A 24,406-nucleotide genomic window follows, 5' to 3' on the forward strand; every position below is an offset into this window, starting at 1 on the left:
CGTTCAAATAAAATGTTTCGCTTTTCATTGCAAAATAAGAGAGCCACACACAGGGTTTTATTTTATATAAAAGTTCAATACAGTTTATTGAAAAATATAGCACTTACTCCAGTGCAAGAAAATAGCTATGCACCAACCACTACATAAAATGGCTAAATACAAGTGCTAAAAATATACAATTTCAAATTTCAGAATATACAGCTCCAGTCTAGCAAATATTAGAAATAGCTGAGGTATAACTAAGGAAAACAAATAATAAAACAAAAGGTAATTATCTGCAGCCTTAGGCATTTTATTTAGCAAATTCTATAATAACTCTTACAACAAGCAAAGAACGTCAACGGGCGAAAAAGACGATACAATTAAATACTTCCTGAATGAGAGACTGTCGGATTTGTGCGGAAAACGGTTTGAGGATTTCCCTCGAAAACCTTCGATAAATCAAGGCAGACCAGGAGCGCTTAAAACCGGATCCGGGATCGACTCAAAACAGCACCCAATATGCAGACCGCGGATCAGTTCTACGCGCGTGACCACTGTTTGCATAACGGCAGAAGTTAGTGAGGAAAAAAAAAAAAAAAAAAAATATGACACGCCATTTCTAAAGCACATACAGCAGTTAAACAGCGAAGCAAATAAACGAAATGAAAAAAAGAGGGATAATATCTATTCATTTCAGAGCGTATTAAAATTTATTTGCTTATCAAAATGGACGAGGACAAAAAAATACGTTCAATGAATGTAGCGCTTTTACGTAAATTACTATTAGGTTAAAAATGAATAGATTTTTTGATTAAATTTAGTTAGTTACCAATAACGGCAGTATAATAAAAAGATTTAATAAAGCCAAGAAGTCAACAAACGTTTTTGTGCGCTAGTAAAGCTACGGCATCTTAAACTCACGGATCTTAATAGCATTTGTACGAAGTCTTGTCAACATCATAAATGACGAAAAAACGCTGGCGAAAAATTACGATTTACGTCGCAAACATTGTAAGTGCATAGCTAGTTCGTTCACATTTAGTTTGCGCTAACGATGGTACAGTAAAAACATTACAGCTACAGCACCTTAAGCTCTTGGTTAACATTTGTACAAAGGCTCACCGACATAAGTGACGAAAAATCTAGTGTGACATTAGCATCGTAAACGCTGTAATAGTGCATAGCTAGTTTGTTTAAATTTAGCTAGCGCTAATGATAGTACAGTGAAAACGTTACAGCTACAGCACCTTAAAATGCTGAATGTTAACATTCGTACGAAGGCTTAATGTCATAACTGATGGAAAAACCTGATGGGATATTAGCACCACAAACATCGTAATAGCGCATAGCTAGTTAATTTGAATTTATTTAGCGCTAACGATGGTACAGTAAAAACATTACAGCTACAGCACCTTAAACCTGTTGGATGTTAACATTCGTACGAAGGCTTAATGTCATAACTGATGGAAAAACCTGATGGGATATTAGCACCGCAAACATCGTAATAGCGCATAGCTAGTTAATTTGAATTTATTTAGCGTTAACGATGGTACAGTAAAAACATTACAGCTACAGCACCTTAAACCTGTTGGATGTTAACATTTGTACGAAGGCTTAATGGCATAAATGATGGAAAAACCTGATGGGATATTAGCGTCGCAAAAGTCGTAATAGTACATAGCTAGCTGGTTTAAATTTAGCAAGCGCAAACGATGGTACAGTAAAAATATTACTGCTGCAGCACCTTAAACTCATGGATGTTAACAATCGTACGAAGACTTGTTAACGTCAAAAATTATGGAAAAACCCGTTGGGATATTAGCATCGCAAACATCATAATAGCGCATAGCTAGTGCAATTTAAATGTAAAAGTTACATTTAGCTAGCGCTAATGATGGGACAGTAAAAACGTCAAACGCACCGATCACAATGTGACTGGATGGTTTTAACAGGATTCTAGAGCCAGTGCTTTCGTACAAATTACCGTAATGTCACATTCCTGTTCGCAAAAAAACATCAACGTCATTAGCCAATGTCGTAAACGTAGCGTTTAATTAACGCTAACGATGGTACAGTAAAACTGTTACTGCTACGGCACTCACAGATCTTAACATTTGTACGAAGGCTGGTTAACGACAAGAAAGTTGTTGGAATATTAGCGTCACAAATATAATACAGCGTAGCTATTTCATATAGTTAGCATTAGCATTGGTACAACCGATCGTAACGCAATGGGATCGTTGTAATGGGATTCTACAGCCAGTGCTTTCGGACAAATCATCGTAATGACAAATTACTGCTTGTGAAAAATTAACAAACATCGTAATAGTGCATAGATAGTTCATTTAAATTTAGTTAACGTTAACAATGGTAAAAAAACGCTACTGCTACAGCACCATAAGGGCAACCATTCTAAACAGCATTCGTACAAAGTCTTAACATTAAATTTGATGGCATATTAACGTTCATTAAATTTAGTTAGCGCTAATGATGGTACAGTAAAAATGTCAAACGCACTTATGAAGCAATGGGATTGTTTTAACGGGATTCTAGAGCCAGCGTTTTCGTACAAATCATCGTAATGACAAACTGCTGCGAAAAATGATCAACGAACGTCGTAATTGTGCATAGCTGTAGTTCATTGTGCTGGTGTAGGGTACAAGGAGGCAACGTTACGTCACTTGAGGCGGCTATAGCTAAAAACACGACTAGAATCACTTTACTCGTAAATACGTAGATCGCAATTCAGCAGAGAAAAAGCTACAACGTACAGATAGAGGCAAGATCACAAAACAGGGCCAAATCAAGTAGCGGTGTTCAATCAAGGAGGTGATTCCATCAATCCTATAACCTGAAGCATTTGTTAAATAGATTTAAAAAAAACAACAAAATCCAAGTTTCGGTTGTGAAATTGTCGCGCCGTGCCGACGGCGTCAGCGTCAACACCGGCCGCTGCTGTATCCGGGGAAGAGCTGGGTGAGGATGGCTTGGAGAGGTTTGTTCACCGTCATTTGGTAGTTTTTGCCCAGGTCGTGTCGGCAAGCCGGACAGGTGTAGACCTCGGCTTTAAAAGATCGTTGAAGGCATTCCTGCGAAGAGAAGAAAATCGTTGTCGTCGTATTCAAAAACATAAAAACCACGGCACGTGCCATGATGAAATTAAACGCTCAAGCGTTGTCATAAATCCTGAAATTAGACGTCATTTTGCCGCTAACAAAAGCACATCAAGCCAATTTTCACTATTTTTATAAAATTTCAGAAATAATTCTATTAAAAGAAATACTGTACACCAACAGGAGGATGAATTGAGTAAATAAATATGCAAAATGTATCAATCAAAACATTAATACACCTTAAAAGTATAATTAAAATAAAAACAAATAAAAATACTTAAAATAATTAATGTATAAAAAAAAAAAAAGAATAATTAAACAAAATAGATGATAAAATTACCTGAAATACGCAACACTGAATATACAAATAAAATTACATTTATTTTGCTGCTAACAAAGAAAAAAAATAAACCAAGCCAATGAGTAAAATACACAAAATGTATAATTATAAAAAAAAAAAAAAAAAAATCTTATTTTAAATAAATAATTCAAAATGTACTAAAGCACAACTAAAATAAACAATTATCTAAAATATAATTATCTAAATCTTATTAGATTATCTAAAAAAAAAAAAAAAAAAAAAAAAAAAAAAAAAAAACACACTACTATACATATATAATGTATAGTTAAGAATTTCAAGATCCATCACTGGCATTCACATGAGAATAACGTCCTATTGTCCACTCCAAAGTCTGCTTTGCTGTATAACAAGTGTGTGTGGTTTCTGTCTCTTACCCTGCAGACGTTGTGTTGGCATTCTGTGGTGATGGGCTGATAGACGACTTCTTGACAGCAGATGCACAGGAAAACTTCCTCCACTTTGTTGATGAAGCGCTACAGAGCGACACAAACAAATTAATCCGACATTCATCCTCGAGCGCCTTCATTACAAGGAAAAAAAAAAAAAAAAAAAAAAATGACACGAATGAGGAAGACGTTAGTCTGTACTTACAGGTCCGAGGTTCAGAGACTCCATGGCTTCGTCCCACAGCTTCTTGTTGAGCTCATCATCCTTGATCAAGGCCTTCTGCTCTTTGCTCAGTTTGTACGCCTCCACCTTCATCTTCTTAGGCGTGCTTTTGGCCGGAGAACTCTTTTCTTCCACTGCCATTGAGAAAAACGAGGATGAAAACTTATAGCTCTTAAGATTTGGTCAATATTAAATCAGGACGTTTTCACCTACCGGTCTGGGATTTCCTCTTCCTCTTGCCTTTAGTGGGCGTTTCATCAACTTCTTCCTCGTTTTTGTTCTCTTTCTCCTTTTCTTTCGCAGCCACTGCTTCCAGATAACCTTCAGGATACTGAAAAACATGAGAATAAGGATTAGCAGGCGAATCTCATGAAGAAATGGCTATTTTGAGGGTGTAACATGAGTGAAAAAGCAGGCGTTACCTGCATGGTGAGCCCAAGTTTCTTAATGCGCTCTTTTCCGTCACGGGTCCACGGCGCCGGTTCGTCGTCATTTCGTTTTAGCAAATATCTCCAGACGAGGAAACCGGACTTGCCCTTTTCTGGCCAATACTTCACCACCTGATAAACATGCAGATTAATTACTTTTCACATACAACAGCACAAAAGTTGATTAAAATAGTGACAATTCAAATATTAACCAAAAAAAAAAAAAAAAAAAAAACACACTGGCTTAGTTAGAATAAATAAAATCCATTTAATTAATTAATAAAATACAAAAATAAAATATATAATAGAAGTACAAATAAAATTTATACAAATATAAAATCATTGCATAAATACATAAAATTATAATTACAATGAATACAAAAAAAAAAAAAAAAAAAAAAAAAAAAAAAAAAAAAGAGGAGTACAACTTATTTTAAACAATTAACCAAAATATAATTTTACAACAACATAATTAAGAAGTATAAATCACAATAAAATACATAAGTATAATTAAAATACCAATTACCAAGTATACGTAAAATGCATTTAAAAAAAAAAAAAAAAAAAAAAAATTAAAAATATTTCTTCAATTTAAAAAAAAAAAAAAAAAAAACGAACAAAAAAACAAATATTTTTAAAGTTATAATAAAAAACTAAACGATGATTAAAATAAATGCATATAAAAACGTAAATAGTGAAAATAAATACATGTCAAAAGTATAATTAAATACGTTCTTATACATTTCTGTATGAATGCATGTGATGGTCCTTGATGTATAAATATAAAATAAACGTGTAAAATAAATAAAATGACAAAAACAGTGCAAACTGGCCCGTCAAGCTCGAAACACACTGGCGAGTTGCTCACCTTGTAAATGCCGTCGTATCGATTGCCGTCTTCAGGACAGTATTTGCTGTGTTTGCGTCCTTTGGAGCTGCGCACGACTCTCACGGGTTTCCCGGCCTTCCAGTCTTTGGCCTCTGCGCCTTCCTTCTCGTTCACCGCCGCGTTACAGTTCAAAGCGAGAGCCCTACGAATCACAAATCAATAATAAAAACAACAGAGCTCGTATAACTTGCACTTCTTCCACTTTTGATGCGATATTTAATAATACGCCGACGCTGCGTTTCGGACCTGTTCATGTTGGTGAGCTTCTGATCGCAAGACTGCTCGGCCGTCCTCTTGTTTCCTGAGAGGTCGCGACCCCCGGAGCCCGTGTAAGTGAACTCGTTACCGTCATCCTGATAAAGACAAAGTCACAGGTTAATAGAGGAAGGGAAAGACTTCTTGAAGGAAAGTTTTGGGGTGAGTTTTACAGACGTACCACATCGTCTTCGTAACCTCCGGCGAGAACCAGAGAATAAGCGCCGTCGTTACTTCTGCCGTGAATGCCGGCGACGTGAGGCCTGTGAACGCCAGATTCACTCACCTGAACATCACAAACACAACAAGGTCAGTCATGTACAACATGAGTTCATGAAAATGAGCAAATTCTATAAATTATATGTACATTAAATATGAAGTATGAAGACATTTTAATTGTATAAATAAACAGTTAAGTGAATTGTAATTAGCTTGTTTATTATGCAATTAATTTTACAGCAATGTTTTACAAACACTATAATCTTTATTTAAAAAAAAATTAATTGGGTAATACAATTATTAAAGTTGATTATGAAGTTTGTAAAATCATTCAGATTAGATAAGTAAATTTTAAATTAAAAATCTAAAAGACATCTAAATTGTAAAACTAGAATTTACTATTATTCCATTATTATATAATGGAATATATACATATATATATATATATATATATATATATATATATATATATATATATATATATATATATATATATACATATATATATATATATATATATACACACACTTAAAATATTTTTTTCTTCTTTCAAAAGTTTCCATAATTATAGAGAGCCTCTAAAAATAAATTAGTATTTTTACTTTACCCAATTATTACAACTAATAAAGGAAACTATAAATACATTTTTTTAATACTTCATTGTTGAAGTTATTTAAACATAAAACTAATACTTTCTAGGGTTTCAATGATTATAGAAAGCCTATAAAAATAAACTAGTTTTTCCTATTAGTTTTTCTAAATTAAACCAATTAAGAAAACTAAGTTTATTATTATTATTATTAAAAAAAAAAAAATATATATATATATATATATATATATATATATATATATATATATATATATATATATATATATATATATATATATATATATATATATTATATACATGTATAAAAATAATATATTATATACCTTTAGGGGTTTTAAGGGTTAAATGTTAATAAAAAAAATAAATAAAATAAAAAATAAACAAAAAAACCACAACACAAAAAAAGAGAAATCGAGCAGATTATATTTTCCCACCTGCACTCTAAACTTCCAGAGCGTTCCCACTGGGACTCCAGGAACGGGACCATAATGGTTGGAGGGAACGATGGTGCACTGTTTAGTGCGTCCGACACACGCCATACCCTGACAAACAAGACATAAACAACTCCTGAACCAAACCCACAAACATATTGCCTTTTTTTTTTTTTTTGGGTCCATCTAAAACACACCTTCCCCCAATCCCTCTGACTGGACGAGCTCGCCGACGCCATCTTGGCCTTCTTCTTGCTTTCCTTCAGCTTCTCTCCGGCCAGAACCACCTCGCTGGCGTCGTTACGGCATTCAGGACAATACCTGCGAAAGAAAAACACATTCTGAATGGAAACACGGCAGTAGAAATACAGATTTTAATGCCATATTAGCATCTGAAGGTTAAATATTTAAATTTGCATAAACCGGTTTACCAGTCCTCGTCGGCGGGGATGGTGGTGAGCGGCGGGTTCAGGCAGTAGGTGTGAAACGCCATGTCGCATTCGTCGCACAGCAGCTGTTTGTCGGGATCCTGCTTGACGCCGCACACGTGACAGTTGCACATGCGGCAGTTCTTCTTGGGGTCGTCTTTGCAAACCTTGCACTCGGGCCCGTTTGACCCTGATTCGACAAAAACGAAGCATCTTATAGTTTGCGCTGAACAAGTGGAGACTGGATTTTGTGAATAAAGATACTCAAGGCAGACGCACTCTTGAGAGGGCTGTCAGAAGAGGCTCCTGGGCCCTCCGAATTTCCTGGCTCCTCGATCTTGTAGATCTCGGTTACGAACATGATGCGACAGTCATTGAGAGAATCACCAGCATCTCTGTAGAAAGTGCAGACAAACAGTTTTTTAAATATCCTTAAATATTTTTAAATATCGAATTCGCTCGATAATTTGCACAATGGTTTTACAACCAAATTTGTTCTGCTGATGGTGACAACTTCCAGAAAAAGTGGATTTAATGAACTATTCGTTATACAGTTAACTGCTGGTTTGTTCACAACGTTTGTCTTTTACGTTTAAATTTATTTCTCTACAAAACTTTAAATCGAAAAATAAGTTTAAAATAAGTTACACTTAAATTTAAATTCAGTTTAACCAAATACAGTTTGCATAAGAATAGTTTCATGAGCAATTAACCCAAATTCGTTCTGCCAGCTAAATGTGTAAAAAACAAACTTTGATCATTTATGATTTCTAAGTTTGAATTTTTACGAAATCTCTTTAAATGCATAATTTTACTCATATAGTAAAACTACAAAGTTCTTGATTAACTTATGTGCTAACTAATGCAATTAAAATAAGTTAGTAAATAAGTCAAATTAAGATTTAGGACAAACTCATGTTAGACCACTATAAATTTTGTGATAAAACTTAATTAATTGTATAATAAAACTTTATAAAGTTAATTTACGTGCTAAGTTGTGCAATTCAAATTAAGACAAACTTATATTAAAACCACAATAAATTGTATAATAAAACTTTATAAAGTTCATAAATAACTTTTGAAAAGCCACGTGTGTCAGCGGATCCCTAACACATCTGCATATATAGACGGATCCGCTGACAGACGCGGCTTTCAAACGCTCCCGTTGTGCTTATTTGTGAGCACTCGGTGAGGAGCCTGAAGCGCTTATCATTGTAGCCAATCACAGTCATGTCTGTTGAGAGCGTGAACACTATGGCCAATCAGCAATGTTTAAAAATCTGCTCAACAGTGCTCAAATGTGAGCGGGAAATGGGCGTTTTTAAAATTTCAGTACCAAAAGTACCGAACCCGGTACCGTTTGACAGCCCTAGCCCCTTGTTATCCAAGATGTTCATGTCTTTCTGTCTTCAGTCGGAAAGAAATGGAAAACATTTCAGCATTTTTCCTCATATAATGGACTTCAATTGTGCCCCTGATTTTGAACTTCCAAAATGTAGTTTAAATGCAGCTTCAAAGGGTCTAAACGATCCCAGTCGAGGAAGAAGGTTCTTATCTAGCAAAACGATCGGTCATTGTTTTCAAAAAATAAAAATTTGTATACTTTAAGCACAAAAGCTTGTGTAGCACAGGCTCTGGGATGTGAGCTCTTGAATGATTCGTTCATTTTGAACAAATCTTTAATGTGACTCGGGAAGAACGAGTCGTCTCGGGGGAGTGATTCGTTCTGTCGCGCATGTGCAACATCCTATTAGGTTCTGTAGTGATATTAGTTCACCTGTTTCGAGTCTTTGGGTTTGGGAGTCATTCGTTCATCTTATGGAGCCGTCACATGATGAACGAACGATTTAAAACCCGAAAACTTGTCAGATAAGAGGTGAGGTGAGCTAATCATAGACTAAAGACCCAGGTAAACAATGAATGAATCTTTTCTGTTTCTTATAGCATTACAGTTTTGTCTTGTTTGTAGTGTGATCAACGTTTGTGTAAGCAGTAGATGTGTTAGGGAAGTGACATTTTAATTATATTTTGCTAAAATGAACGAAATGACTCAAAAAGATTCGTTCATTTTGCTGAACGAGACTCAAAGGTCCGAGTCGGTAAAATGATCCGAACTTCCCATCACTACTACGAATCACGTCTAAGTTCATCGTCTGTGTACTCCGACTAAAAAAGGTAGAGTATGTCGAAAAACTCCATCTTATTTTCTCCTACAACTTCAGAATCGTCCGACATCGTTGTAGCTTTTTGTTTGTAAACAGCGTTTGACTTACTTGCATTTGCTTAGTCTTTGCGCGTTCGCTTTGTAAACACTGGATCTGTGGTTCCGCGTGACCTTTCCACGTGATTCAATAGTTTGTGAACGCGCATCCCAGAGCCTGTGCTACACAAACTTTTGTGCTTAAAGTATACAAATTTTTATTTTTCCGACCCTTCTTCCTCGGCTGGGATCATTTAGAGCCTTTGAAGCTGCATTTAAACTATATTTTGGAAGTTCAAAATCGGGGGGCACAATTGAAGTCCATTATATGAAGAAAAATCCTGAAATGTTTTCCTCAAAAACCATAATTTCTTTACAACTGAAGACAGAAAGACATGAACATCTTGGATGACAAGAGGGCGAGTACATTATTTGTAAGTTGTTGTTCTGGAAGTGAAGTTTTTTCGTTAACAGCTGAATAAAATCCATAGGCTTGGAACAAGCATGACAAAACTTTCATTTCATTTTTCGACTAAAACATCATCCTACCCGAGCAGGATCTTGCCGTAAACCTCGCGTTGAGTGCGCGTCTCCCTCTTCCTCTGGATCTCGGCGTCGTACCAGTAGCCGCGCTCCTTGGGCTCGTCGGGGTTGTAGTTCACCATCACGATCATGCCCTGCTCCAGCTGGTGCCACTGGTAGACGGTGCGCGCCCGCGGACGCACGTCTTTCCCGCGCAGCTGCACCACGCCGTTCTCGGGGTAACTGCACAGAGCACAGACGCACATTAGCATTCAACAGCGCGGGACGTTTAAACAGACAGCCTTTGATGAACCGTTTAAGACGGAGATCAAAGGAAAGACTGACACTTGGAGATGTTAACGGGTGCACGAGGTGCTCGCAGTGAATCCAGGTGTTTTGTCTGTTTGAATTTAGAGGGAAAACAAAAAACTATTTTGTAGATCAAAAGACAAACGTTGATTGTTATTGAACTTGTAGTTTTACTCCTAAAGTTTCTGCTCAAAGTCAATTCAACCTTACAACTGAGCCATAAAAACATCTGAAAATGACTCACGATTCAGAACGTGAATCTGTTATTAACTTCAAATGATTCAGAATGATAACGACTCCAGAATCTTTTGAATCGTTCATGACTCACTGAATCATTTAAATTTGGATGTCAAATTGTATTCACTGTTGCACACACACACACACACATAAAATAAAGTCACAATGATTAACACAGAGCATTATTTAAGATTTCTCCATTTGATTCGATTCACAAGCTCTCTTTTTTCAGTTTGATTCAAAATAACTTTTATATTTCAGTTGTAAAGTCCATTTTGCGCGCAGAAAGAGATTCTCTCAATTCTGATGTTGTAAACTACATGTTCTTGTTTGAACAATTCATTAAAAGGAATCAACTCTCAGGAGTCATTCGTTCGTGAATCTGACTACACTAGTCACATTGCGAGTTCGTTTTTGTGTTCAGCAAACAAGGAATTGACGTTTAAAGGCGTTTGACATTGTGTTGTAAATTGAACATTTAATTAGTTTAATTCAATTCAGATGGCAAACTCACACTCGCAACTTAAATGTAAAATGATTCTTTTTCATTGGAGCAAAAGATTCACAATCTGATTCATGTATAGTGACAATATTTAGACTCACTCTTCGTATTTGACGTGGTAAAGGATCTCCTCTTCCCCATCAGTGCCTCCGTCTTCATCTGAAGATTTTGCCGTTTTGGTCACGTTGACAATCTGCGCCTCAAACCAGGCGCCCATGTTCAAGTCTCGAGCGTCCACGAACTCATTTATCTAACGAAAAATTAAAGATTACATTTAGTACACAAAAGGAAATAAAGCCAGCAAGATGTTTGTGGTGGAATCGATATGATGCAAATCAAATGTGGAAATTTTCAAGGAAAAAAAAAAAAAAAAAAAAAAAAAAAAAGTAACAATGAAATTTTACGTTTTAAGTTGTCGCATTCGCTTTTGTTAAGTTTTGTTTTTGTTAAGCGAACAAAGCAACTTTTTTTTTTTTTTTTTTTTAAGTTACTTTACAAACCTTTAATGTTAGTTTTTGCATAAAAATGGTTTTACAAACACTTTACAACCGATTTACACAAATGACGATTTCGAAGTTAAGGCCTATCATAAAAACACTTTTCAAGTGTTGAAATATCTTTAATATATTTAAATACTGAAAAATTGCTTTTTTTCCCCCACTTTTGTAAATCACTTTGTACAAAATAGTCTGCTAAATGTACTGTATAACAGTAAATAAAACAACTAAAAACTTCAATATATTAATTTAATTAATTTTAATATTTAAACAAACTCTTTTGTTTAAATAAAAGCGTCTGCTAAACATACTATATAATTGTAAATATAACAATTAAAAACTTAAAATGAATTTAAATATTTGATATTTAAATACTGAAAAACTGCTTTTCTCTTAAAGGAGAACTCCACTTCCAGAACAACAATTCACAAATAATTTACTCGCTGCATTTAAAATAGTTTAAATGCAGCTTCAATTCAAAAAATATTTTTTTTTTTTATACTTAAGCACAAAAGCTCGTGTAGCACAGGCTCTGGGATGCACGTTCACGACGCTACGTACTATTGAATCATGTCGAAAGGTCATGCCGAACCACAGACCCAGTGTTTACAAAGTGAACATGCAAAAAGTGCAAGCCACTCAAACGCTGTTTACAAACAAAAAGCTGCAACGTCGGACGATTCTGAAATTGTAGGAGAAAATAAGATGGAGTTTTTCGACATACTCTACATTTTTTAGCCAGAGTACACAGACGATGAACTTAGACGTGATTCGTAGTAGTGATAGGAAGTTCGGATCATTTTACCGACTCGGACCTTTGAGTCTCGTTCAGCAAAATTAACGAATCTTTTTTCCGAGTCATTTCGTTCATTTTAGCAAAATATAATTAAAATGTTACGTGTCACTTCCCTAACACATCTACTGCTTACACAAACATTGATCACACTACAAACAAGACAAAACTGTAATGCTATAAGAAACAGAAAAGATCTTTAGTCTAGTCTAGCTCACCTAATCACTTATCTGACAAGTTTTTGGTCGTGAGTCGTTTGTTCATCACGTGACAGCCCCATAAGATGAACGAACGACTCAAAAACCCGAAGACTCAAAACAGGTGAACTAATTCCAATACAGAACCTAATAGGATGTTGCGTACGCGCAACTGAACGAATCACTCCCCCGAGACGACTCGTTCTTCCTGAGTCACATTAAAGATTCGTTCAAAATGAACTAATCATTCAAAAACGATCCATTGCTAATTCGTAGCATCGTGGACGCGCATCCCAGAGCCTGTGCTACACAAGCTTTTGTGCTTAAGTATACAAAGTTTTATTTTTTTGAAAAAAACAAAAATGAACGATCGTTTCGATAAATAAGACCCTTCTTCCTCGGCTGGGATCGTTTAGACCCTTTGAAGCTGCTTTTAAAGTACAATTTGGAAGTTCAAAATCAGGGGCACCAATCAAGTCCATTATATGGAGAAAAATCCTGAAATGTTTTCCTCAAAAACCATAATTTCTTTACGACTGAAGACAGAAAGTCATGAACATCTTGGATGACAACTGAGTAAATTATGTGAAGTGTTGTTCTGGAAGTGGACTTCTTTAAAATATTTAAATTAATTTTAATATTTAAACGAAAATTGCTTTTCTCTTTTGTAAATCACTTTGAATAAAAGCGTCTGCTGAATCCACCGTGTAACTAAATACAACAAAACTTAACTAAAAACTTCAATATTACAATTAATGCAAGTATTTTTAATATTTAAACACTGGAAAACTTTCATTTCTCTTTTGTAAATCACTTTGGATTAGAGCATCTGCTAAATGCACTGTATAACTGTAAATAAAACTTAATTCAAAATATATTAAAAATATTTAAATAAATTTAAATATTTAAACAAAAGCTGCTTTTCTCTTTTGTAAAACGTATTAGACGTGATATTTAATGCAACAACCATTTCATGAGCTTCTAATAAGTCTCCATTTCCTCACCTTGTAAAAGCCAAAGCCCGGGTCGATGAGGTCCGGCGTGTCGGTCTGGCCCGAGGTCCCGGCGCCCTGTCCGTCGCTCTCGCCATGCGTGGAGCCCTTATCGGACTCGCTCTGGGCCGATCCGCAGCCGGAGTCGGAGTCAGAGAGCTCGGCTTCTTTGTCCTTCGGCAGCGCCGCTGCTGGGAGCGCCTGACGCACCAGAAGTTGCACAATGTCGTTCAAGCCAACATTATAGTCGAAGAGCGTGTGACCGTCTTCCATCTATCAAGGCCAAAGACAACATTACATGTTAAAACAACATCATAACAACCCACCCAATCAACTTATGACAGATAAAACCAATCTGTCTCCACTTTACAGAAGTAAAACAGTTTTTGAACGCCTCACTTCACCTGTTTGCCCCTGTAGAAGAGTCGCTGCCTCTCGGGTTCGACGTTGAAGAGCTCGGCGATCTTCACACGCAGCTCGTCCACCTTGGTGAGCTTGGACAGGGAGTCGACCCGATGGGTCTCCTTGCCATCCATAGTGCGCACCTGGATCCACATGGCGGCAAACCTGGAACGAGCGACGTCAGCGAGTGAGATTGCTTCCCGCCTTGCTTTTTATAGTTCAGACTATGGCTTTGAGCCAAGAGCTTCAAACGAGCAGGAAAAAGGTGTTCGTTTCATAATGACGCAAAACGTCACGGAGAGCTTTTTCCTCATTTGCTCCTCCGGCGCTTTTAGGGTTGATACTTTAAGAAGCTGCTTTAAAGCGATCTGTTTTACGACTTTATGTAGAGTTATATTACCTTCACAAAAAGGCATTAACATGATACGTGATGATACCGAATGGTAAAATCCAAGATACTTCGATTTACAAGCATTTTCACACCATTTGACCAAGATTTTCCACTAGCTTATAGTTTCCATGAACATGCAAACATGGACAGTGCATATATCGTGGTATTAAATGATTACACTATTTATATACTATGATATTACAAAGATACGCCAAAGAACACTAATGAGAAACATGGTTTTACCAAGGTATATGCCTAAATAAAACAGGGTTTTACCATTATACGTGCCCAAGAGACAGTTTCACCATGGTATAGACCCAAAAACACAGTTTTACCATGGTATAAACACAAAAACACATGATTTATACTAAGACATATCCCTGGAAAAACATTTTATCATTGTACATGCCCTAAAGATAGTTTTACCATGGTAACATCTCAAAAACATGGTTTTACCAAGGTATATGCCTTTTCAAATAAAAATGTGCCCAAAAGACAGTTTCAGCATGGTATAGACCTAAAAACATAGTTTTACCATGATATAAACACACAAAAAAACATGATTTTACTAAGACATATGCCTGGAAAAACATTTTATTATTGCACATGCCCTAAAGATAGTTTTACCATGGTAACATCTCAAAAAACATGGTTTTACCAAGGTATATGCCTTTAAAAAAAAAAAAAAAAAAAAAAAAAATGAAACGTGGTTTTACCATTGTACATGCCCTAAAGACAGTTTTACCATGGTATAAGCCAAAAAAAAAAAAAAAAAAACAGCTTTACCAAGGTACCATATGCCTTAAAAAAAAAAAAAAAAAACGTGGTTTTACCATTGTACATGCCCAAAAGACAGTTTCACCATGGTATAGATGCAAAAACATAGTTTTACCATGGTATAAACACATAAAAAACATGATTTTTTACCAAGATATATGCCTTAAAAAAAACGCAGTTTTACCATTGTACATGCCCCAAAAGACAGTTTTACCATGGTATAAGCCCAAAAAAAAAAAAAAAAAAAAAAAAAAGGTTTTACTAAGGTATATGCCGAAATAAAATGTGGTTTTACCTAAAGACAGGTTTTTACCATGGTACAATCCCAAAAAAAACATGGTTTACCATGGTATAAGCCAAAAAAAAAAACCATGGTTTTACTAAGGTATATGCCTAAAAAAGGTTTGTTTTACCATTGTACGTCCAAAAGACCATGGTATTAGACCAAAAAACAGTTTTACCATTGTTTAATCCCAAAAAACATGGTTTTACCATGGCTCATGACCAAACAAATGTGGTATTACCATGGTGGATGCACAAAAACATGGCTTTACCAAAGTATAGGCCCAAAAAATATGGTTTTACAAGGATATGTGCCCCAAAATACAAGATATCTTCAAGGTACATGCCCAAAATACACGATATTACCAATGGTACATGCCTATACACACTTTTACCATGGATCATGTCCTAAAAATATGGTATTACCAAGGTACATGCTAAAAAACATGGTATTACCATGGCTCATGCCCTAAAAACATGGTATTGCCAAGGTACGTGCCCAAAATAAATGATATTACCAACGATACATGCCTAAAAACCATGGTATTACCATGCTACCGTCTAGATTACATGTCAAAGTGTCGTGAGATCTTATTCTCCATTTCTATGGGTGAAGTAATGTATAATGGCGTAAAAATAATGGTGTTGACATCTCAGCTCTCCAAACCACGCCTGTTATTGGCGGAAATAGATGGAAACGCCCCCTAACGGTGCGCAATGGTAGTGCAGTGGGTGAAATAACATCAGTCTTTATGTTGTCGAGTTTAAACCAACAACAGGAAGCTGGAATGAGACGTGGACTTCATATACGAGTCTATTTGAGGTTTATTTGCAGAAATCAATCCGTTTAAACGGGAATGAACGCGAGGCGCGTTCATGTAATTAAGGGGCTGTGAGCTGGTCATGATGTGGGTGGTCTTGTATCAAAAACAAAAACACTCAAATGTCAAATATCAACTAAGACGAAATGAAAATGTGTCATATTACTAAGCATCAATCATCTTAATCAGATAAAATGAGTTTATGTAATCCTAACCCATTCTGAATGTCTGCAATACTCAAGTTACCCCTTCACAAACACTTTCCTGTCTGTTATGGGCTTGTTTTGATCTGTTGTGCACAGATACGCTTATTTATTTCAGCATGCAAGACATTAACAATGCAAATTTTAACAACAAAATCGCATTAACCTCACAATTAGAATTCATTTAGGATATGCGGCTGATACAAAATAAATTCAAAGACAAAGACGGAAAGTCAAAGACTGAAACAGTTGAAAAGCTCAAAATATTACATAAATATTAACATGCACAAAATAAATATGCAAATTTATTAACATTTAGAGAGTAAAATAAGGCGCGTGCGCATGGTTTCACAGACAATACCTTTAAATAAAAACCGAAACTGATTTTAAAAACGGCTCTTTACCTGTAATCTTCCTCTTGAGAACAGAAGACGTGATTTTAATTCAATAAAAGCGCTAAAAGTCTGAAAATGTTGCACTTTTGTTACAGTTCAATCCTGCCGCGAAACGCACTGAAACTGGGGCTCGAATCAATAAAAGTGTTCAACAACGTGTTTCCCCTCCTGCCGCGGGCACGGCGCGCCGCTGATTGGCGGAGAGGAATTCTGAGCCGCACGCTGATTGGTCGGGCCGCGCGTCACTTACGCGGGTTGCCGGAGCTTATGCTCAGCGCGCGAAACCCTGCTCTCGTTATCGCACATGCTTGGCTCCTTGGCACCTCTGTAATCTCGCGAAATTTGGCGGTAAATATATATAATAAAAGCACAGGTTCGAAGAATCGCTTATTTTAAATAAGAAACGACCAACGCCTTGTTTATTACATTTACAAATGAAATAAATATTCAGCGTTAACTGACTTAATACGTACATAGTGAATTTATTAAATTAATGATATTAACGTTGCTCTTAATGTTAAATGTTTTTAAGAATAAAAAAACATTTGTTTCAAATATGGATATTACAGTTACACTTGGAGAAGTCGCGGATGTTTATTGTTAATATGTTATCAATAGTTTTACATAGCAAAACATAAAGTAATTGCAGTAGCATACTGGATATATATGTAGTAAAAGCGTACTGCGTTGTTAAATTTAAATTAAAAATATATTTTTATTTTATTTATTTATTTATTTATTTATTAACTGATGCTAAATAACGTATTAGAATATTCAGTAGATCAACAAATGGTTTTATATAAGACAACTTTTCCCAGTCAATTTTACTGCCATCTTCTGGTCATCTTCAACTATTAAGTTTTCCAACGTCCACAGTGTTTTACCTTCTTCCGCATTACAGTAGAAAACGAAAAGACAAACGTTCAGTCTTGAAACGTTCATGTGTCACTTAAGGTAAAGCTACCGGAAAAATAAGCGTCTTTATGTCTGCTGATCAGTCCATTTCTACAAGTTCGCCGTTTATTCTGTGAAAGCCTGTTTCTGTTTTCCAGTTCCTGCTTCTGGATGAATGCAGAACTATTACAAAGGTAAGACAAGAGGTTTTGAGTGTTTCTGTATAATATTTACAAAATACAAAGGAATGTCGTAGTATTTATTCATTAAATATTTGGTGAACGCCACGTCCGACGGTCATTTCGGACTTCGCTCAAAGCTGTCGTTGTGTTATTACACACTTAATTGGGATTATTTTCGAGTCTTAATATACTATTTTATCATTCATACGCTATTTATAGATTTGTTTTGTGATCTAGTCAATGTAACTAGCCTGACAGGGAAAGTTCTCAGAACTTAAGCTAACGTTCTGGTAAAGTTCTCTCAAAGTCATAAACAAAAGTTCTATTAGTATACCTATGAAAATTAATCATGGTTTTACTACAAATTAAACAAAAAATTAAAACATGATTACTATAGTTAAACCATGCAATCACAAATTAACCATAGTTATGGATTATATTTATATACAACAATATTACAAAGGTACTCCAAAGAATAATGATGTAAATTCCCCAAAACACAGTTTTTTCATGGTTTATGCCCAAAAAACATGGTTTTCCTGTGGCTTGTGCCCAAAAAAACATGGTATTACCATACATCTACATCGCTAAAAATCTACGTCTTACCATAGTTCATGCCCAAAAACACAGATTTACCATTGCTCATATCCTAAAAAGATGGTATTACCAAGGTACATGCCAAAAACATGGTATTATTATGGTATATGCCCAAAAATCATGGTTTTATCAGGGTATATACCCAAAATACATGGTTTTACCATGGTGCATGCCTAAAAACCACGGTATTACCATGTTACCTTTCAGGATTCAATTCCAAATTGGCGTGAGAGCTGATTACCATGTTAGATGCACAAAAACATGGCTTTACCATGGTATATGCCCAAAAAAACATGGTATTACCAATAGTACATGCCTAAAAACCATGGTGGTACCATGCTACCTTTCAGGATTCAATTCCAAATTGGCATGAAAAGTGATTACCGTGTTAGATGAACAAAAACATGGCTTTACAATGGTATATGCCCAAAAAACATGGTTTTACCAGGATGCATACCCAAAAACCATAGTATTACCAGGGTATGTGCCCCAAAAACATAGAATTACCATTGGTACATGCCTAACAAATGTGGTATTACTATATTAGATGCACAAAAACATGGTTTTACCATGGTATATGCTCAAAAAATGTTGTATTACCAAGGTCCAAGGCCAAAAAACATGATATTACCAGTGGTACATGCCTAAAAACCATGGTATTACCATGCTACCTTTCAGTAATCCAAATTGGCATGAGAAGTGATTACCATGTTAGATGAACAAAACCGTGGCTTTACAATGGTATATGCCCAAAAAACATGGTTTTACCAGGATGCATACCCAAAAACCATAGTATTACCAGGGTATGTGCCCCAAAAACATAGTATTACCATTGGTACATGCCTAACAAATGTGCTATTACTATATTAGATGCACAAAAACATGGTTTTAACATGGTATATGCCCAAAAAAGCATGGTATTACCAATGATACATGCCTAAAAACCATGGTATTACCATGCTACCTTTCAGGATTCAATTCCAAAATGGCAGGAAAAGTGATTACCATGTTAGATGAACAAAAACATGGCTTTACGATGGTATATGCCAAAAAAAATATGTTTTTACCAGGATGCATACCCAAAAACCATAGTATTACCAGGGTATGTGCCCCAAAAACATAGTATTACCATTGGTACATGCCTAACAAATGTGCTATTACTATATTAGATGCACAAAAACATGGTTTTACCATGGTTTATGCCCAAAAAAAACTTGGTATTACCAAGGTCCAAGGCCAAAAAACATGATATTACCAATGGTACATGCCTAAAAACCATGGTATTACCATGCTACCTTTCAGTAATCCAAATTGGCATGAGAAGTGATTACCATGTTAGATGAACAAAACCGTGGCTTTACAATGGTATATGCCCAAAAAACATGGTTTTACCAGGATGCATACCCAAAAACCATAGTATTACCAGGGTATGTGCCCCAAAAACGTAGAATTACCATTGGTACATGCCTAACAAATGTGCTATTACTATGTTAGATGCACAAAAACATGGCTTTACCATGGTATATGCCCAAAAAGCATGGTATTACCAAGGTACATGCCCAAAAAACATGATATTACCAATGGTATATGCCTAAAAAATATGCTATTACCATGTTAGATGCACAAAACATGGTTTTACCATGGTATATGGCCAAATAAATTAAAATTCTGTCTGTACACTTATGAAACTTAACCATGGTTTAACTACAAATAAAACAACAACAACATGGTTACACTATAGTTAAACCATTCATTCACAAATTAACCATGGTTTTTTAAAAATGTTACTTGTTTCAGAACATTCAAAGAACATTGAAAAGTAACGTTTTCATAATTTTTGCAAAACAATAAAATGAAATGTTCCCTTAACATTCGTGTAACTTAATGGTTTAATAATGTTAAAGATAATAATAAACTTAAAAGTTGTCATAACTTAATGGAAAACGTTAGCAAAACGTTGTTAGAACGTATTTTTGTTAGTTGGGGAAATATTACTATTAAAATTGAAATCATTTTTCTTTATGTTTCTTTCAGCATTTAGGAGCTCACGCTCATCTAAGTGACTTCAGGTTGAAGATTGGAATGGCTTGAAAATGTCATATGAGAGCCCATATTCAAGTACAATCGCCTGCATTTCCATAAACAATGGCTGACGGTGGAGTAGAGCCAATGGATAGAGGATACGCGAATCTCGCTAAGGCGTTTGAGATCATTTCCCGGGCTGGCCAGGAACGATGGCTCAGCTTGACGTTCAAAATGGTCGACACGCGGGCCGAGGAACTGGTGAACGCAATGTGCTTGATTCTCCTGAAGAGGATTGCAGAGGCGCACGCTAAGCTAACGGCTAAAAGCGACAGCAGCATTGGAAAATTCTTGGCCGAAATGGTCAAAATGCACGGAGAACGTGTAAACGGTAGCCACATTGGCGGTTTTAAGTCAACAGATGCCAATACGCTATTGGATATTGCAAGAATTTTCGCTGTGTTGGTGCAAGAGAGATTGTGTGACAAGTCGCTACGAGATCAAGCGTACCGTGAGGCGCTTGCGTCGAGCAAAATGGCTGGTTTGCTATCTTTAGACGTCGAGGAGGAAGTAAAGCGAGTCTGTGGACCTGATGTTATCAATAAAACCAACACTGAACTTCCTACAGAAACTTACAATCTGACATCGCTAGAGCACAACGATACTTTGCCATCATCAAGTTCACGTTATAGTCTCGAAATTAGCTTGCCAAATGCAGCAGAATCCAAAATGGAAGAATCAAAGCCAATGAGTCTACGAACACCAACAGATAGCGAAGCTACAGCGCATCAAGACCAGGTACGACATTGTCTTAATAAATCAACGAATATTTGCACAACGAAACAACTACCGACTGCGGAAGCCAATGACGCCCGCAACGGAAGCTCCCAACATATGACATCCAAAAACACGAATCTCGATTTTTCGTCCACCCCAAACAATGGAGAGAAACTTAAAGCTCAACCGCTAACTGCTAACAATCACAAACCGACAACTCAACCGAACAGTTTTCGTTCTCCAGAACCGAGCGAAAGCGACGTAGACGAAACATTCTACGACTTTGTGATCCTACACGAAGCTGAAGATGCAGACGAGGCGCATAGACTCAGAGACAAACTTGAGCGAATCATCCGCGGAGTCGGCGCTACTTTTTCCGACGACTTCGCGGAAGCGGGAAGGTCGACGTTGCGATGTTTGGAAGACGCCATCGAGAATTCGGCGTTCACGCTTCTGCTTCTCACCCAGAACTTCAACTCCAATCTCAGCGCGGCTAGCGCTGATTCGGCGATCGTGAATTCGCTGGAAAACCACCACAAAATGAACTCCGTAATTCCGCTGCTACCTCGCGAGAACCGCTTGTTGCGCAAAAGTTTTCCGTTAGTGCTCCAGACAAAAGTCCCTCTCGACGAAAGCAACAGAACGTTCGAACGCAACGCCTTAAAGGCCATCGCACCAGAAAAAGTGGCAGCTCAAAAGAAGATTTGGATGAACAAACAGCGTTGCAAGAAACTAGTCGAGGAACAGAAGAGACAACGAGAGGAGAACGCCATAAATGCGGAGCTACGACGAGAGGCGGAAAAATTAGCACGACTGAGACTAGAAAGCGAAATGCAGCAAAGTAACATGTTTTATCCGCAAACTGCACCAATGCATTCACCTCCACTCCATGGAGCGATGCATCCGCAACACGGCGCATGGCAGCAGCAGCAGCAGCAACCGTCATGCATCCACATCGAGAACGCTCAAAACGTTATGATCGGAAATCACTCGACGATGAATATTGACCACGCTAAAAACTCGGCTGATGAGTTTGATTTTCAAACCTAAAGTGTTTTTATGAACTGAACTGTTTTAGCCAATCAGAACACTCTCTGACTGGCAGTCTTTTGGAATGCTCAGGTTTGCTGACATCTGGTTGGCTTATGTGTTTTTGGGGGTGGGGTTTGGGAAAAGGCCTGATGATCATCTACAACAACTGCCAACTTAAAAATATAAGAAATAGTGTTTCATATCATTGTATTAATTTAACGTTACTGCTGTCGGTATGTTTATGCTGGTTTATGGTTCTCTCTTAATAATTTTTTTAAATTAATAAGCTTAATTTCCATCTTTAACGTAATTCATATGTTCATTATAATTTATACAATATAAGTTTTGCTTTAAAAGTTGATACAGAAACGCAAAACGTTAGTTAAAAGCAAAATGTCTGTAGCAGGGGTGCTCAACCCTGTTCCCGGAGATCGACCTTCCTGCAGAGTTCAGCTCCAACCCTGATCAAACACACCTGAACCAACTAATTAGGATCTGAAGGAGCACTTGATAATTACAGACAGGTGTGTTTGATAAGAGTTGGAACTAAACTCTGCAGGAACAGCGTTGAGAACCCCTGGTCTTTAGTGCTAATGTGAGGTAAAAGGTTGAATGAAGTCATAAAATCATTGCCATATGACAGCAAGGATTGATGTTTACAATTTTCCTGTTTTAGAATTTAAAATAATTCAATAATATTTTAGGAAAAGTAGAACAGTTTTCTAATGACAAAACAATGCTAAATTATTCTGTATTACTGTGCTTGAAGGGAAATGTTTGAATAAAAAAAGAAGTCTTCATAAAATGTGTGTTTAGTGGATTTATCTATCTGTAATCTCTATCTATCTGTCTATGTATCTATTGTTTATCTGTCTATCCAACTGTCTATCTATCTATCTATCTATCTATCATCTGTCTATCATCTATCTATAATCTATCTATTGTTTAAAAAATCTGTTTATCCAACCATCTATCTATCTATCTATCTATCTATCTATCTATCTATCTATCTATCTATCTATCTGTCTATCTATTGTTTATCAATCTGTCTATCCAACTGTCTATCTATATGTGACCCTGGACCACAAAACCAGTCTTATGCTGCATGGGTATATTTGTAGCAATAGCCAAAAATACATTGTATGGGTCAAAATTATAGATTTTTCTTTTATGCCAAAAATCATTAGGAAATTAAGTAAAGATCATGTTCCATGAAGATATTTTGTAAATTTCCTACTGTAAATATATCAAAACTTAATTTTTGATTAGTAATATGCATTGCAAAGAACTTAATTTGGAAAACTTTAAAGGCGATTTTCTCAATATTTTGATTTTTTTGCACCCTCAGATTCCACATACTGAAATAGCTGCATCTCGGCCAAATATTGTTCTATCCTAACAAACCATACATTGATGGAAAGCTTATTTATTCAGCTTTCAGATGATGTATAAAGCTCAATTTCGAAAAATTGACACTTATGACTGGTTTCGTGGTCCAGGGTCGCATATGTCTATCTATCGTTTATCAATCTGTCTATCCAACTGGCTGTCTGTCTATCTATCTATTGTTTATCAATCTGTCTATCCAACTGTCTGTCTATCTATCTATCTATCTATCTATCTATCTATCTATTGTTTATCAATCTGTCTATCCAACTGGCTGGCTGTCTGTCTGTCTATCTATCTATCTATCTATCTATCTATCTATCTATGTATCTATCTCTCTATTGTTTTTCAATCTGTCTATCATCTATCTCAATCTATCTATCCAACTGTCTATCATTTATCAATCTGTCTATCCAATTGTCTATCTATCTGTCATCTATCTATAATCTGTCTATCTATAATCTGTCTGTCTGTCTATCTATCTATTGTTTAACAATCTGTTTATCCAACATCTATCTGTCTATCTATCTATTTAATAATTAACAAAAAAAAAAAAATATATATATATATATATATATATACACACACACACACACACACACACACACACATATTCTATTTAATACATTTACTAATAAAAAACATTTTGTGAGATGTCAGAGAACAAGCGT

The 24,406-nt window shown here is 36.1% G+C and overlaps 2 protein-coding genes across 3 annotated transcripts; one reads left to right on the forward strand and one right to left on the reverse strand.

Annotated features, from left to right (window-relative positions):
- Positions 1 to 43: 43 nt before the first annotated feature.
- On the reverse strand, positions 44 to 17,005 carry uhrf1 (ubiquitin-like with PHD and ring finger domains 1). Of its 2 annotated transcripts, XR_007825314.1 has the most exons (18): positions 16,855 to 17,005; positions 13,979 to 14,141; positions 13,587 to 13,847; positions 11,197 to 11,345; positions 10,075 to 10,290; positions 7,605 to 7,720; positions 7,329 to 7,515; positions 7,095 to 7,218; positions 6,901 to 7,008; positions 5,819 to 5,923; positions 5,629 to 5,735; positions 5,362 to 5,524; positions 4,488 to 4,625; positions 4,279 to 4,396; positions 4,048 to 4,199; positions 3,831 to 3,929; positions 1,561 to 3,071; positions 44 to 1,394 (listed from the first exon to the last, which is right to left on the reverse strand). XR_007825314.1 is itself a non-coding variant. In XM_051094918.1 (17 exons), the coding sequence occupies exons 2-17, from the start codon at positions 14,129 to 14,131 to the stop codon at positions 2,922 to 2,924; spliced, it is 2,346 nt and encodes a 781-aa protein (XP_050950875.1). In that variant the 5' UTR covers positions 14,132 to 14,141; positions 16,855 to 17,005; the 3' UTR covers positions 44 to 2,921. The 2 variants fall into 2 exon arrangements, 1 of the variants encoding a protein (XP_050950875.1); XM_051094918.1 differs by having other exon boundaries at positions 44 to 3,071.
- Positions 17,006 to 17,699: 694 nt separating this feature from the next.
- On the forward strand, positions 17,700 to 23,134 carry ticam1 (TIR domain containing adaptor molecule 1). Its single transcript, XM_051094919.1, has 3 exons — positions 17,700 to 17,799; positions 17,880 to 17,933; positions 20,553 to 23,134. The coding sequence occupies exon 3, from the start codon at positions 20,664 to 20,666 to the stop codon at positions 22,365 to 22,367; it is 1,704 nt and encodes a 567-aa protein (XP_050950876.1). The 5' UTR covers positions 17,700 to 17,799; positions 17,880 to 17,933; positions 20,553 to 20,663; the 3' UTR covers positions 22,368 to 23,134.
- Positions 23,135 to 24,406: the final 1,272 nt, after the last annotated feature.

The sequence above is a fragment of the Labeo rohita genome, chromosome 22 (assembly GCF_022985175.1).
Source record: "Labeo rohita strain BAU-BD-2019 chromosome 22, IGBB_LRoh.1.0, whole genome shotgun sequence".
NCBI classification, from domain to species: Eukaryota; Metazoa; Chordata; class Actinopteri; order Cypriniformes; family Cyprinidae; genus Labeo; species Labeo rohita.